Source organism: Moschus berezovskii, chromosome 11 (assembly GCF_049115385.1).
Source record: "Moschus berezovskii isolate FMDL1 chromosome 11, NW_MosBer_1.0, whole genome shotgun sequence".
NCBI classification, from domain to species: domain Eukaryota; kingdom Metazoa; phylum Chordata; class Mammalia; order Artiodactyla; family Moschidae; genus Moschus; species Moschus berezovskii.
This window is the reverse complement of record NC_142470.1, coordinates 13,727,859-13,741,182: the sequence shown is the minus strand read 5'-3', so window position 1 is coordinate 13,741,182 and position 13,324 is coordinate 13,727,859. Positions and strand designations below refer to the sequence as shown.

The following is a 13,324-nucleotide window of genomic DNA, read 5'->3' as shown; positions in this document are numbered from 1 at the left end:
TGTACTCCAGGGCTCTCCTGTCTGTGCTTGGTTGTCTGGGTGCTGAGAGGTGAGCACCCGGCCCTGTTTTTCGTGTGCTGAGTAAAGGGCACTTGAACACGTCTTAAAGGAGCAACTGGAGAGAAACAGAGACAAGGGGGAACGGTTAACAGCATGTACAAAGGTATGGAGATGGACAAGAGCACTGCTCAGTGAGATAACTGTGGTTTGGACCCAGGATGACATAGAAGGGCCCAGATGACAGTGGCCAGTTCATTGTGGGTCTTCTGTACCAAGTTGAGAAGTTTGAGCTTTCACATGTCCAGAGGTTCCCATGTTGGCTCTGCATCTTTATTGGTCATTCGTGGCCACACTGATGCTGCATCGCAAACTACCTCGAAATTCAGTGATGTATATTTCAAACATTTTCTTATTCCTGTCTCTGTGGGTCAGCTGGGAGGTAGCTGTTCTAGGCTGAGCTCAATGTGGCTCAGCCATTGGGACTTCCCAGGTGGCGCTAGTTAGTGGTGAAGAACCCGCCTGCCGATGCAGGAGATGCAAGAGATGCAGGTTTGAGCCCTGGGTTGGGGAACTCCCCTGAAGGAGAACATGGCAACACACTGCAGTATTCTTGCCTGGAGAATCCCACGAATAGCTGGCGAGCTGCAGTCCTAACGTCGCACAGAGTCGGACGCAGCTGAAGCGATTAGCACGCGCCTTCTCAGGTCGTGGTTGGGGCTCGAGCCAGCTCTAGTCTCTCTCAGTCTTCCGGAGCCAGCAAGCTTCACAGGGCATCTTTTCTCGCAACAGCAGACGGCAAGAGCATAAGCTACTCAAGTATATTTTAAGCACCTGCTCTTTTCACATCCCACTGGCCAAGCAAATCTCACGTGCCAAGCCCAGTGTCATTGTGGAGGGGAAGTATATATGTTCATGGAGGTCTGGGGGAGGGGGTTAATACTTGCTGAGCAATAATCTAATCTGTCGTGGCAATAGAGTCACTTGAGGAGCTAATAAAAATATGTTTATATGGGGCCCCTGCCCCCAGAGATTCAGTCAGTGAGTCAGGGGTGGGGCCTAGGGTTCGGCATTTTAAAATGCTCCCCAGGTGATTCTGATGCAGTGACTCCCTTGAATGATTGTATTTTCAGACAGCAGAGCATCACACTTGTGTTTGAAGGTTGACTATGGTGGCTGGGTGGAAACCAGATTGTCAGGGGCATAACTGAAAGTCAGGAGGTGACTGCAGAAATCCAGCCAGGAAGTGATGATGGCCTGAACCTGTGTGGTACCCGTGTAATTAAGACAGATTAAAAAAAAAAAGATGATTTACCAGTATTGAGACAGAATGTTTAGCTTATAAACATTATAAGGGGCTTTCCCAAAGCCTCCATCATCCGCAATAAAGCTGTTATGTTACGAAGATTGAACAGGAGTGTAGGCAGGATAGGGCATAAAGAGGGAAGATGGGGAGGCCAGGAGAGTCGTTAGGGAGTCATGAGGACCCCCTAAATTGACTATTCCTTCCTCTTAGACTAACAGAATGCTAGTCATAGAGCAGGCCCAACAGTTACTCAGGGAAGGATTTTAGATGAATGTCTGGGCCTCCTACATTTTCTGATTCAGTAGGTCTGCGTAGGAATGTGTATTTTTGAAAGGCTCCCCAGACAAGGGAAAATAGAAAAGGTGGTGACCTGGAAGCATGGCAGTGTACCCCTGTAATGGCACTGGGGTTAGAAAGAGGTTGTTCTGCACTTGATGTCATGTGACCTTGGGCAAGCTACTTGACTTCTTGGAGTCTGTTTCTTCTGTGAAAAGTGATTTGGAATTCCTGTTGTGAAGGGATAGGCTGGGGATGCTGGAAGCACCGTGAGAGTGCCTGACACTGAGCCCCTGAGGGCTCGCTTCCTGTCCTCTCTGTGGCCTCGTCGTTTCCTGCATTCGCTCAAAGAGACTCGTAGACTGGCCTGGCCTTTGCTGAGCGCTCACCAGGCCTTGTAAGAGTCCAGCTGGGCCAGGTCCTTGTCCATCTCCCAGGGGATTTCATCGCTCTAGCAGACACTTGGCCTTTGTGTTGCTTTCCGGTGGTGAGCCTGTAACCTCTGATGCCCTTCAGGCACTCTTTCAGTAAGTCTGGGCCTCTGCCTCAGGGACCAGAGCCCATGCTCCTTGGAAAAGGAAGAACGATCACATAGCTGGCACTTGTTTTTTTAAAAATGTTTTCTTTACTTGTACTTTAAAAAAAAAATTATTCAAGTAATGTTAATTTATAACACTGTATGTTTCGTGTATACATTATTCTGCAACATTCTTTTTCAACCTCTGTATACACTGCAGTATGTTCATCCCCAGAAGTTTAGTTTCTGTCCATCACCATACACATTGACCCCTCCTTTAACCCTTTGCACTCCCCTCGCATTTTTGGGGTAGGCCTTCAGGTTATCTCTGTAAACATATATAGAATATTACAAGAAAAAAGGTCATGCTATATATAGTATTACATGATACATCCAATGCAGTAATCTTTACTATTTAAGATATTATCACTTAAATATTAGCTCTTACCATTGTTGTTAATAACTTTAATTACTGTCGTATGGTTAAAGGTTTGGGTAAGAAAATATTCAGGAGACAGCCATGTGCACACTTCATTTTGTTCTTTTTTCCCCAATAGAAGACATCAATCTGGAGTTTTGGGTGTGCTTTTTTATTGTTGTTATTAATTGTTTTTAATTAGCAAGACAGGAACTAATTGCTGCTTTATCAAAAAGGTTTTTAAAATGTATTTTTAAATTTTGTTTCTGATTATCAAAGCAGTGTAGGTTCATTGTAGAAAATGTAGAGAATTCAGAAGACTTTAAAAATGGGGAAAATTGACCCTATAGCCTGGATTTGGGGATATTTCTCCTTTCCCTCCTTTTTTAACTACTTAGTTTTAAAAAAATATTTGATAGTTTATTTAGTAACATATCCTTTATTTGTTATATTTACTTTTCAGTTTTTTGACCATGCTGGGCAGCCTGTGATATCTTAGTTCCCTGAGCAGGGATCACACCCATGCCCCCTGCATTGGCAGTGCGGAGTCTTAACCTCTGGACTGCCAGGGAAACTTGGGAACTTAACCACATAGTTTTTAACGTGATCAAACAGCTTTCTATCCACTTTTTTATTTTCTGTTTAGCATTAAGATTATTAACATTTTCTTCTTCTTAAAAAACTCTTTGTAAACGGCCACACTCTGATGGTTGCAAAATAGTCCATCTTGTGGTTTTACTGTAATTCACTTTCATAAGCCCTCTTTTTGGACATTTAGTTTGTTTAAACTTTTTTGTTATTATAAATAAGGTTGCAGTGAATGTTTTTATACATAGATCTTTGTTGAGATGACTTCCCTAGGATGGACTCTCATATGTGGAATTATAGCACAAAGAAAATGCATATTTTTAAGGTTCTTGGTTTGTACTGTCTAAATCACTTGCAGGGTGTTTAGAATATGTGTATTTTAAAAATTATTGGCCTTTTCTAGTCCTTGACATTTGAACCTAACATTTTTGTTGTGAACTTCAAAGTGTTGCTTACCTTGGAAGTATTGCTTTTACTTCCACATTCCACAGAAAATATTTATTTTTTCTATGAATCCATAAACCTTGCTAGAGGATAATATGCCTATATATTTCTGATTTATCGACTTAGGTATTTATCCAAAATAAGTTATCAAGAATTTTATCTACAGACTTGTCCATTGATGTATTATGTATAATAGAAAACTGGGGAGAATTCTTTGGCGGTCCAGTGGTTAGGGCTCCATGCTTCCACTGCAGGGGACACAGGTTCCATCCCTGGTCTGGGAGCTAAGATCACACATGCCGTGTGGTGCAGCTGGAAAAAAATCCAACAACCTGAAACCTGTCTAAATTTCTGATAGTAGTAAAATAGCTTGTTTTAGATCCATTCACTGGACTTTATATGTAGACATAAAAACACTTACAGCCACAGTGAATTTTTTTTTTAAGGTAGGATGCAAAACACTTATAAGTTTCACGTATGTGAAAAGGTTAGCAGCTTATTTACTTCAAAATATTAATGGTCATTTGGATTATGAACAATTGTAATTTTACTATTTGTGAAATTTCTTTTTTAAAACTTTTTCCAAAATTCTTTTGAGGTCAGATTTTTTAAAAAGCTGTATTATGAAAGTATTTCATCTTTGGTATACAAGAATAAAAGGGTTCAGTGGTATGTTCTCTCCGTGCAGTCATGTCTGACCCCTGCCTCTTCCCCACAGCCTTCCCAACCCCCAGCCCAGGCCAGCTCTGCTGAAAAAAGACCAGGGTCTTCCCACTTGGGACTCTTGACATCTGCCAGCCTGCTGTTTCACCTTTGCTTCAGTTTGCTACAAGTGGGTCTGCTGAACATTAAAGCACTTGGCAGAAACCACCAGTAAATCTAGCCAAGATCCTTTCACTGCTCCCTTTTTCTGAGAAACAGAGCCGTTCTGAAGTGAAGCTGGGTGCTAGTGGGGTGAAGGGCTCCTAGTGGACTGTGCGGGCAGGAAGGCTGGGCTGAGTGAGGCCGTGGGCGGGAGACACACCCGCTGGCTCTGTGGGTGTTCTGAGCTGTGCTACCCAGGTCTGCGCCGTGGGCGTACGGTGTGCCCTTACCAGCCCCCTTCTCCGTCTCTCCCTTTCATTCTCCTGCACGTATAAGGAGCCAACGTTGATGATGACAGTCATGACCATGACAGTGATGGCACTGATGATGTCATCATCTTTTTGAGGCAGCGTGTTGTAATGGAAAGAGCTCTTGCTGTGGAGACTGCCCTGAATTCAAATCCTAACTCTTTCACGTCTCAGCTTCACCTTTCTGAGCCTCTGTTTCTTCATCTGTAAAGTGGGAGCAGTAATGCCTGTCTCACAGGATTTGGCAGGAGGACCAATGACACAGCATACTTAAAAGCAGCTAGTGTGCTGGCTGGTCTTCGATAGTCATTTATCCATCCTGCTCCTCTCCCAACGTTGTGACTTTGACTGTGGGACAGGGATGGACGGTTTTAATGAGTCTAGCACAGCCTCCTTTGAATGAAGAAGGGCTAGGCCAGGTGCTATGGGTTCCCCGAGGGGAGTAGCAGCACCAGACTGGCAGTCAAGGGTGGGTGAGTTCTTGGCTCAGTCACATCACTGACTTTTTATGTGATCTTGGGCAGGTCAGTTAAAATCCCGTGCCTTGGTCTACTATTCTGTAAAATGGGGATAATATCTGTCCCATCTGCCTTATGGTATAGGTATATCAGGTTGTTGGATCTGAATGAAGTCACAGAGGACAAAACACTTCTGCGTAGTGTGAACTGTTGTGCAATTCTCAGGTGAAATAATATTAAAAGGAGATCCAACCAGTCCATCCTAAAGGAAATCAGTCCTGAATATTCATTGGAAGGACTGATGCTGAAGCTGCAATACTTTGGCCACCTGATGCGAAGAGCCGACTCCTTGGAAAAGAGCCTGATTCTGGGAAAGATTGAAGGCAGGAGGAGAAGGGGGCAACAGAGGACAAGATGGTTGGATGGCATCACTGACTCAGTGGACATGAGTTTGAGCGAGTTTCGAGATATGGTGAAGGACAGGGGAGCCTGGTGTGCTGCAGTCCATCAGGTTGCAAAGAGTGGGACATGACTGAGCGACTGAACAACAACAAAGGGAGATAATGATAGTGTTTTCTATATTTTGAACATGACCTGAAGTAACGATGTAAAGTTTTTAGCGTGGTGTTTGGCTCTTAGTAAATAGATGCTGTTGTTGGTATCCTTGTTGTTAATCATTGTTATTTTAAGATGGAAAAGATGGACTTGCAGGTGGACTGTCCCCACGGGCACTCTGTGCCTGTAATATGGCAGAGAGTTAGTAAATATTTTCATTAATTGATTAATTTAAAAAGAAGTCAAAGTGATAGTAAAAATTGGAGTAACACAAGCAGCATTTGCATAGCAAATAACCAGTTTAAACATACTTGCATATTCATGATCTTACTTAACCCTCACGGTTCCTTTCTGAGAGAGGGACTCACGTCCCCATTGGAGAGGTAAGGAGACTGAGACTCAGGGTGGGGAAACGACTGGCACCCTGTCGCCCCACTGAGAACTGAAGCCAGAACCACGTTCCCAGCCGGTTCCTCCAGGTACCCTTCCTCCCCTCGGTCGCAGCTTCTGTCCTCAGACGCCATCTTTCCAGAGGAGGCTTGCAGCCCTCGTTCCTGGCTGTCTCAGGCTACCAGCATGCGGGCGCTGGAGTGCTGCTGGGCACCGTGCCACACCCCACACAAGGAGGCCGCTCGGGGTGGGGGCATAGGAAGCCTCTCAGGGGCTTGTGCCAGCTGAGCGAGGATCCCAGGCAGCCACTCTGAGCTGGTCCTGTTCGGAGTGCCCGGCAGCCCCAGCAGCTTTGCTCTCCCCTCCTCCAAAATGTGCAGCTGTTGCTCTGGTAAGAGTCTGGCTGTCTCCCTGCCTGGGACCAATTGCTCCAAATCCTTTTTAGTTGCTATCCTTTCCAGGGCATTTATTTCCCAGTTCCTGGCCAAGGCCTGTGGTCTGCAAATAAAGATGTCAAACAGCCGCTGTGCTGCTGAGCACACAGAATTGGGTGCCACACTGCCCGCTTCAAAGCTTCCTGCCTGAGGTCTCTTTTAGACATGGGAATGAAGACTTGCAACACTTACTCAATTGTATTTTTTGCTTTTTTTGTTCTTAGAGGGAGTTTATGTTTCCTACAGAAAATGTGGAGAATACAGAAAAGCACAGAAAACTAGTAATTATTCATTTAGGAAATATTTCCTGAGCCCTTGCTGTGGACTAAGTTTTCTGCTGAATGTGACAGATACCAACATGAATAATACATTTCCCGTCTTCCCATCACTAAAAGATAATCACTAGTAATATTTTGACACGTTTTCTTCCAGTTTTTAAATATATTTGAGATCATTTCTACTGTGTATATACACATTTTGTATTCTTTTTTCTTGAATTCAAGGGTAACATGGGCATGTTTCCATGATGTTATAAATAATATCTTGAAACATTATTTCTTTTTCTCTGATTACAAAAGCAGTCCATGCTTGTTATAAAACAGACGTGTCAGAACTGTATACTGGAGTGTTATTTGTATTTATACCCTCTCCATGAGAAGTAGACAGTCTTAACCCTTTTTAATGACTATATGTATTCAATTATGTAGACTATCATTTTAAGTTTTCTTATTTTTGATTATAAGCTTTGATAAATATCTTTGCATGGAGAACTTAAGGACATTTTCTCAGATTCTATTCATGTGATAATTTCCCAGTTGAGAGAGTTTGGGGTTAAAAATGATACGAACACTTGCATCAATTTGAATTCCTATCCATGATATGTGAGTTCATCCATTTCACCACAGCTCTGGTATTGACTATTATAATTAAAAACCGCAACATCAAATTTTGTTAACTGTGATAACTAAATTATATCTTGGTTTAATTTGCATTTCTTCAGTGTCTATTGAATTTTCCATGTTTGTTAACCAGATGTACTTCATCTTTTTTCAAGATTTTTTTTTTCTGCTTGTTTATTGGGATCTTAATATTCTCCTTATCAATTGGTATGAGGGCCTTATATAGCAGAGTGTCTGAAATGTAACTATTTGGGGGCTCTGCAGTCAGACTACTCAGGATTAAATTCTTGTCATTGCTGCTTTATAGCTGTGGATCCTGAACAAATGATTTTAACTGCCTCAGTTTCCTCATCTGTGAAATGGGGACATAACACTGTCTCATGGTGTCTATTTCTTCCTGTCCAGAGTCAATAAGAGTATGTATATAAAGTTCTTAGTTCAGTGCCTGGCTGGGATGCAATTCACATGAGCTTTTGTCCCCATTATTGTTTCCCAGGTAACCTTCATAGTTCTAGAACATTTCTCCCCCTCCCCTTCTCAGGCCCAGTTACCAGGTTGTCTCATTTTGTTTTTCTGCAGATCAGCCAAATGGCCGATGACACAGTGGCAGAGCTGGACAGGCATCTGGCCGTGAAAACCAAAGAACTTCTTGGATGAAAACCCACCAGGGGCAGCAGTGCTCCAGAGCCCAGTTCCTAGTGGATCCCGTAGGTGGCAAATTGGCACTTCTCTATTCCATCCATACGGAAAGTTGTCACCTTGCAGTGGTCAGTCCTAGTGACTGATGGCCTTCCGGCGGGACACTGTTTATTCTTCTCCTCCTGTCCCCTGACCTGGGCCTTCTGGCATGGGTAGTCCTCAGAGACGCTCTGTTGCTGACAGAAGGCCTTCACTTGGGCCATTTGTCTTGACTATGACGTCACCAAGCTGTCAGGACCAGTGGCAGGCTTGCCACTGTCTGCTCTTTGGGCAAGTTATCCAATATCGGGAGCCTTCTTTTCAGACAATTAGTCAGGCCCTGTCCCCACTTTTGAACTCTGCTTGGGCCAGTGAGCCTTCAGCCGTGTTGGATGCCTTTCCTAGAGGCCCATTTTCACCAAACAGTAAAGCCTAAATAAACTGGAAAGAATCACAAGCACAGAGGAAACGGTGGGGTCAGTCTGGATTTGTGGTCCCCGAGGACCAGCGTATGAAGCGTCCGGAACAGTGCTTTCGCTCTTTTCCCTCCCCATCCTCCCACTCCTCGCCTGGCCGGTCCTGTTCACCCTTGGGTCTCAGCTTGGACAGCATGTCCCTTCCCCCTGCCCCAACCTAGGATGCCTGATACTGGCTCTCCTAGCACTGTCCACTGCTTTTATCTGAACCTCAATTCTTTTTGATAATTAGCCTGTTTATTTTTAGTTTCCTTAGAAGTCGGCATGATGGAACATAGTAGTCTGGAACTACTGTGGAACATAGTCTGGAACATAGTAGGCATTCAGTGTGTTGTGATTGAATGGCACATAGTAGCTGCTCAGCAAATGCTGGCTTCTTTTCCTTTCTTTGCACCCTGAACACGGTTCTTCTGTCATTTTTCACTCTTGCCTCTGTCCTCAACACTTACTCGGTAATGAGATCTCTGTCCCCAGGGGCCTGCCTGTTACTGATGAACAAGTTGTTTATTGTGGCGTATCTTTGGGTACTAGGTTAAGTTGCATCCTCCCTCCAGTAATTCTTTTCCCTTTGTTCATTTATTCAGTGATTCATTCATAATCTAGCCGTCATGACCTAGATTCATAACAGCTCTAGGTTATCTTTTTAATCCTCACAGTAAACTCACAAGATGTCGATTATCTCCATTTTGCAAGTAGGAAAACTAACACATGACGATATTAGATAACTTGCCCAAAGTGTTGGAGGGTTTCATTATTCATTGTCAGCCTCATTTTACAGAGAGGGGCGAGCTCAGGGAGGTTCAGTTTCTTGCCTGGGATTACACAGCTATCAACGGCAGACCTGGGCATCTCACTGAGGCCTGATCTCAATCCTGTGCTCTGCCCACTGCATCCTGCTGCCTTCACAAACGGTGGAGTGCCCACTTTGTGCTCGGTCCTGTGCTCCGTGCTGGGACTACAAAGATGGTGGAGACCCGACCCTGTCTTTGAGAGGTGCATGGTCCCTGGACTGTGTTGCTGTCTGTGGTCTCTTGGCCGGAAAGTAGAAGGTCTATTCCAGTTCTGCCAGATGTCTGCCTTTAGAACGGAACCCTCTCTGGCGGCAGCAGGGCCTGGCTACATTCCTTCCAAGCAGCATCCACATTCTCTCTGCTGTTCGTTTCCCCTCAGACTCTGTCCCCTGTGAGAGGTAATAAAAGTTGCGCTTCTCCCTCTGCTTGTACTGGCAGAGCACGCTGCACAACAGCCAGTGGGATTCAAGGTCAGAATTAGGGCAAAGATGAAAGAAGGGAACACAGTCTCCAGCCCCGCTTACCTGTCCTCAGTCCAACCACATTCACCAGCCCCGAGTAGCCATCACGCGGTCAGAAGTCAGCCAGGGGGAGGGACAGGGAAAGAAATAGCAATCAAGGGAGATCTTTTTTGGGGGTAAGCCACATGGCAGGGGCTTTGCAACAGTCTTTCGTGAGTGGCCGAAATCCTCCACTCACTACAAATGTGCTGCTCACAGATGCAGGATTTTTTAATAAACAGAGGAAATGATAAATTATGTTGTAACTCCACTCCAAAGGCATTTGGTTCTTAACAGCCAAATCCTCTGTAGTCTTTAAATAAACAAAAACTTATTTGGTGAACAGACGGGGGGGAAAATGAAAGATTTTCTGTACTTGGGTTCCACATGTCAACAATTTCTCTCCTGTGTGTATGTGGGCCAAAGCCGTACATCATGATAAATGCATAAAGGAAAACCTCGAGCCCAGGGCAGTCAGACGGCTCAGCAAATGGCTTTCAGCTGATTGCTCTATTTCGGTTGACATTTATCAAAGGGTTTCTCTGCTACTCTGCATGTCAGGCCTGCTGTGGTGGCAGGGACGAGAGGGAAGCTACCTGTTTGGATGTGCCGAGGAGTGAGTGAGAATGAAGCAATTCATCCTCCCTTCTCGAGTCTCTCTTTCACAAGGAAAAACCGGGTATGGAAATTCTTACACTTGCCAGAAAAATTAAGCACGTCCTCTATTCAGTTCAACGGCTTTCAAAGTCCTGTGAAAAATACAGGCCAAAGAAAATTTGGGAACTTCTTTATCTGTTTATTTCTTCTTTCTTGTGTATGTGTGTGTGTGTTGGAAATTACAGAAGAAACTGGAGGGTAAAAAGTTAAAAAGAAACATCTCTTATAACTCCTAAATTGCATACTCCCCTTTAACAATTAGATGTATGTACTTCCAGACCTTTCCCTTTGTGTGTATCATTTTTTGAAAAACAGGGATGTGCACCATTCTGTTTCTCTTTTTAAACTTGACTTTTTTTTTTAACTCAACATATCATGGCCCTCTAGCCATGAGTGAACACATAGAAAAAAAATTCATCCTTTTTCATTGCCTTACAGTATTCCATAATAAGGATGTAGTATAACTTATTATCACTCCCATGGTATTTTAAAAAATAGTTTCAACTGCATTGGAAGATGTTCTATTTGTTTATTTATTTTGAGAAAAAAGAACCCCTCATCTAAGTTGATCTCTTTTTGAGGGCGTAGTCAACCTCAGGCTACCATTTATTAAGTCCCTGCTGTAAACTAGGTACCATGCTGAATACTTTACACGTGTTAATTACATTTAAATGTCTGAACAGTCCTAGTTGTTGTAGGAAATACTCCTATCTGTGTTCACATATTAGAAAACCAAGGTTCGGAAAGGGTACACACAGCTATTAACAGTAAATGCTGGAGTGAAGTTTGAGACTCAGATCTAACTTTTAAGTGGGGCTGCTGATCAGTACGCTTCAGTTTGTAAGTGTTCATTAAGTACTGACTCAGAATGCACCCAGCAGTTTCGGGGCCCTGAAGGTGATATGAGGAAAGTAGAGAGCTCACTTTATAAAATGATTAGAAAACTCTTTCTAGCAAAGGGCTGCATGCAAAACAGTCCAGTGGCTGGCATGTGGACAACGCTGAAGAAATGGTAGCTCTTGTAGAGACAGTAAAGATTACATATTTATTCCTCCTCTAGAACCTATTGGAGAATCAGGGAGCGAGTCGAAAGACCATCCAGAAGTGAATACTGATAATAACCACAGTAATAGTATTGACAGCATCAGTAACTAATATTTGGCTTGGTGCTTTCTAGTTTTCAAAGTTCTGTCAATACATCCTTTATCCCCTTGGAACCACTGGGTGAAACTTTGCAAGTTTTGCTCTCATAAGGATCAGTTTTCATTGTGTGTGTAAACAGGTACATTCTCTACTTTGAGGGGTGCAAGTTTTGAAATGGACACTATACATGGATCTGTCTATCTATATCCATATATATATATATGGAAAATATATTTCGTAGATTACATTGTTTACATTTTCTGTATTTTGCTTATTTTTTGACCCTTGGATGAGAGTTGGACCGCAGTGGTGTGTTTCAGTCTCCTGTTACTAGCATTTCTGTTTCTCTGTGCATTTCCTGTCGTTTCTGCTCTGTGAAAGTGCTGGTGTGTTGTTTGCTGCAGAGACAGCCTGATCACACCTTCTTCGTCTCTCAGCGTCAGGAGTCTGAATTCTGTCTTGTTATAGATCAGGATCGCAGCCCTTGCTTTCTTTTTGTTTACATTTGCTTGGTGTATCTTTCCCGTTCGTTTATTTTTAGGCTTTTCGAATCAATGGTCTAGGTGTATGTCTTTTATAGAGTTAGATTTTGTCCTGTGAACCCTTCTAAAACTCCTTTTAAATTTTTGTCTTTATTTTTCACTGTAGTAGAATACATGTTGCATAAAATTTGCCGTCTTAACCATTCTTAAGTATAGAGTTAGAAGTGTTAAGTACCTTCACGTGGTTGTGCAACCAGTTTCCAGAACTCTCACCTTGTAGAACTGAAACTCAGCCCCTTAAACAACTCCCATCCCTCCCTCTCCCAGCCCGTGGCAGCCACCATTTACTTTTTTGTGAATTTAACTGCTCTAAGTACCTCATATGGGGCTTCCCTGGTGGCTCAGAGGTTAAAGCGTCAGCCTCCAATGCGGGAGACCCGGGTTCGATCCCTGGGTCGGGAAGATCCCTGGAGAAGGAAACGGTAACCCACTCCAGTATTCTTGCCTGGAGAATCCCATGGATGGAGGAGCCTGGTAGGCTATAGTCCACGGGGTCGCAAAGAGTCAGACATGACTGAGCGATGGAACGGAAGTACCTCATATAAATGGAATCACACAGCATTTGTCTTGTTGTGACTAGCGTATTTCACTTAGCATAATGTAATGTGTGTCAGAATAGCTTTCCTTTTTAATGCTGAAAAATGTTCTATTGTCTGTATGTATGAGACTCCTTTCAATAGATGACTTAAACTCATTTATATTTATTGATAATACTGTTAGGTTTAGTAGACCCCACTTACTTTTTTTTCTTTCTGTACAGCGTTAACAAAAGCTGGTTTGGTGTTGAGACCCTTAGCGTTAGATGGAGAAGGGTTGCTTCTGCAGAGAGGAAGTTACCGTCTGTTGACTGAACAGATGATCCTTGTCTCTTGCTTCCTCTCTTCCGGCCTCTGTTTTAATCCTTCCGGTGCTGTTGGGTCAGATCTGAAGCATGGCCTTTATCCTTTGATTCTGCTGTCCTCAAGCCTTCAGTGGCTCCTCATTGGCTGCTGAATTATGGTCACACTCTTCTCCCTTGGCATCCAGTAACTTCTGCAGTCTCTCTCTTTAGCTATGACACACCACCCACAGCTACCCTGCTAAGGCAGCCGGTGCCTATGCTGAGTGGAATGATAGCTTTCCTGAAATTTTGTGCTGCTTTCT

At 43.5% G+C, this 13,324-nt stretch overlaps 1 protein-coding gene across 1 annotated transcript in view; it reads left to right on the top strand.

The window, feature by feature from the left end:
* The window catches only part of MRRF (mitochondrial ribosome recycling factor), a 59,738-nt gene extending 47,847 nt beyond the window's left edge, over positions 1–11,891 (top strand). Inside the window, exon 7 of the mRNA XM_055399248.2 lies at positions 7,974–11,891. Within this exon, the coding sequence (XP_055255223.2) occupies positions 7,974–8,051 (78 nt within the window). The 3' untranslated portion in view covers positions 8,052–11,891. The remainder of the gene's footprint in view (positions 1–7,973) is intronic.
* Positions 11,892–13,324: the final 1,433 nt, after the last annotated feature.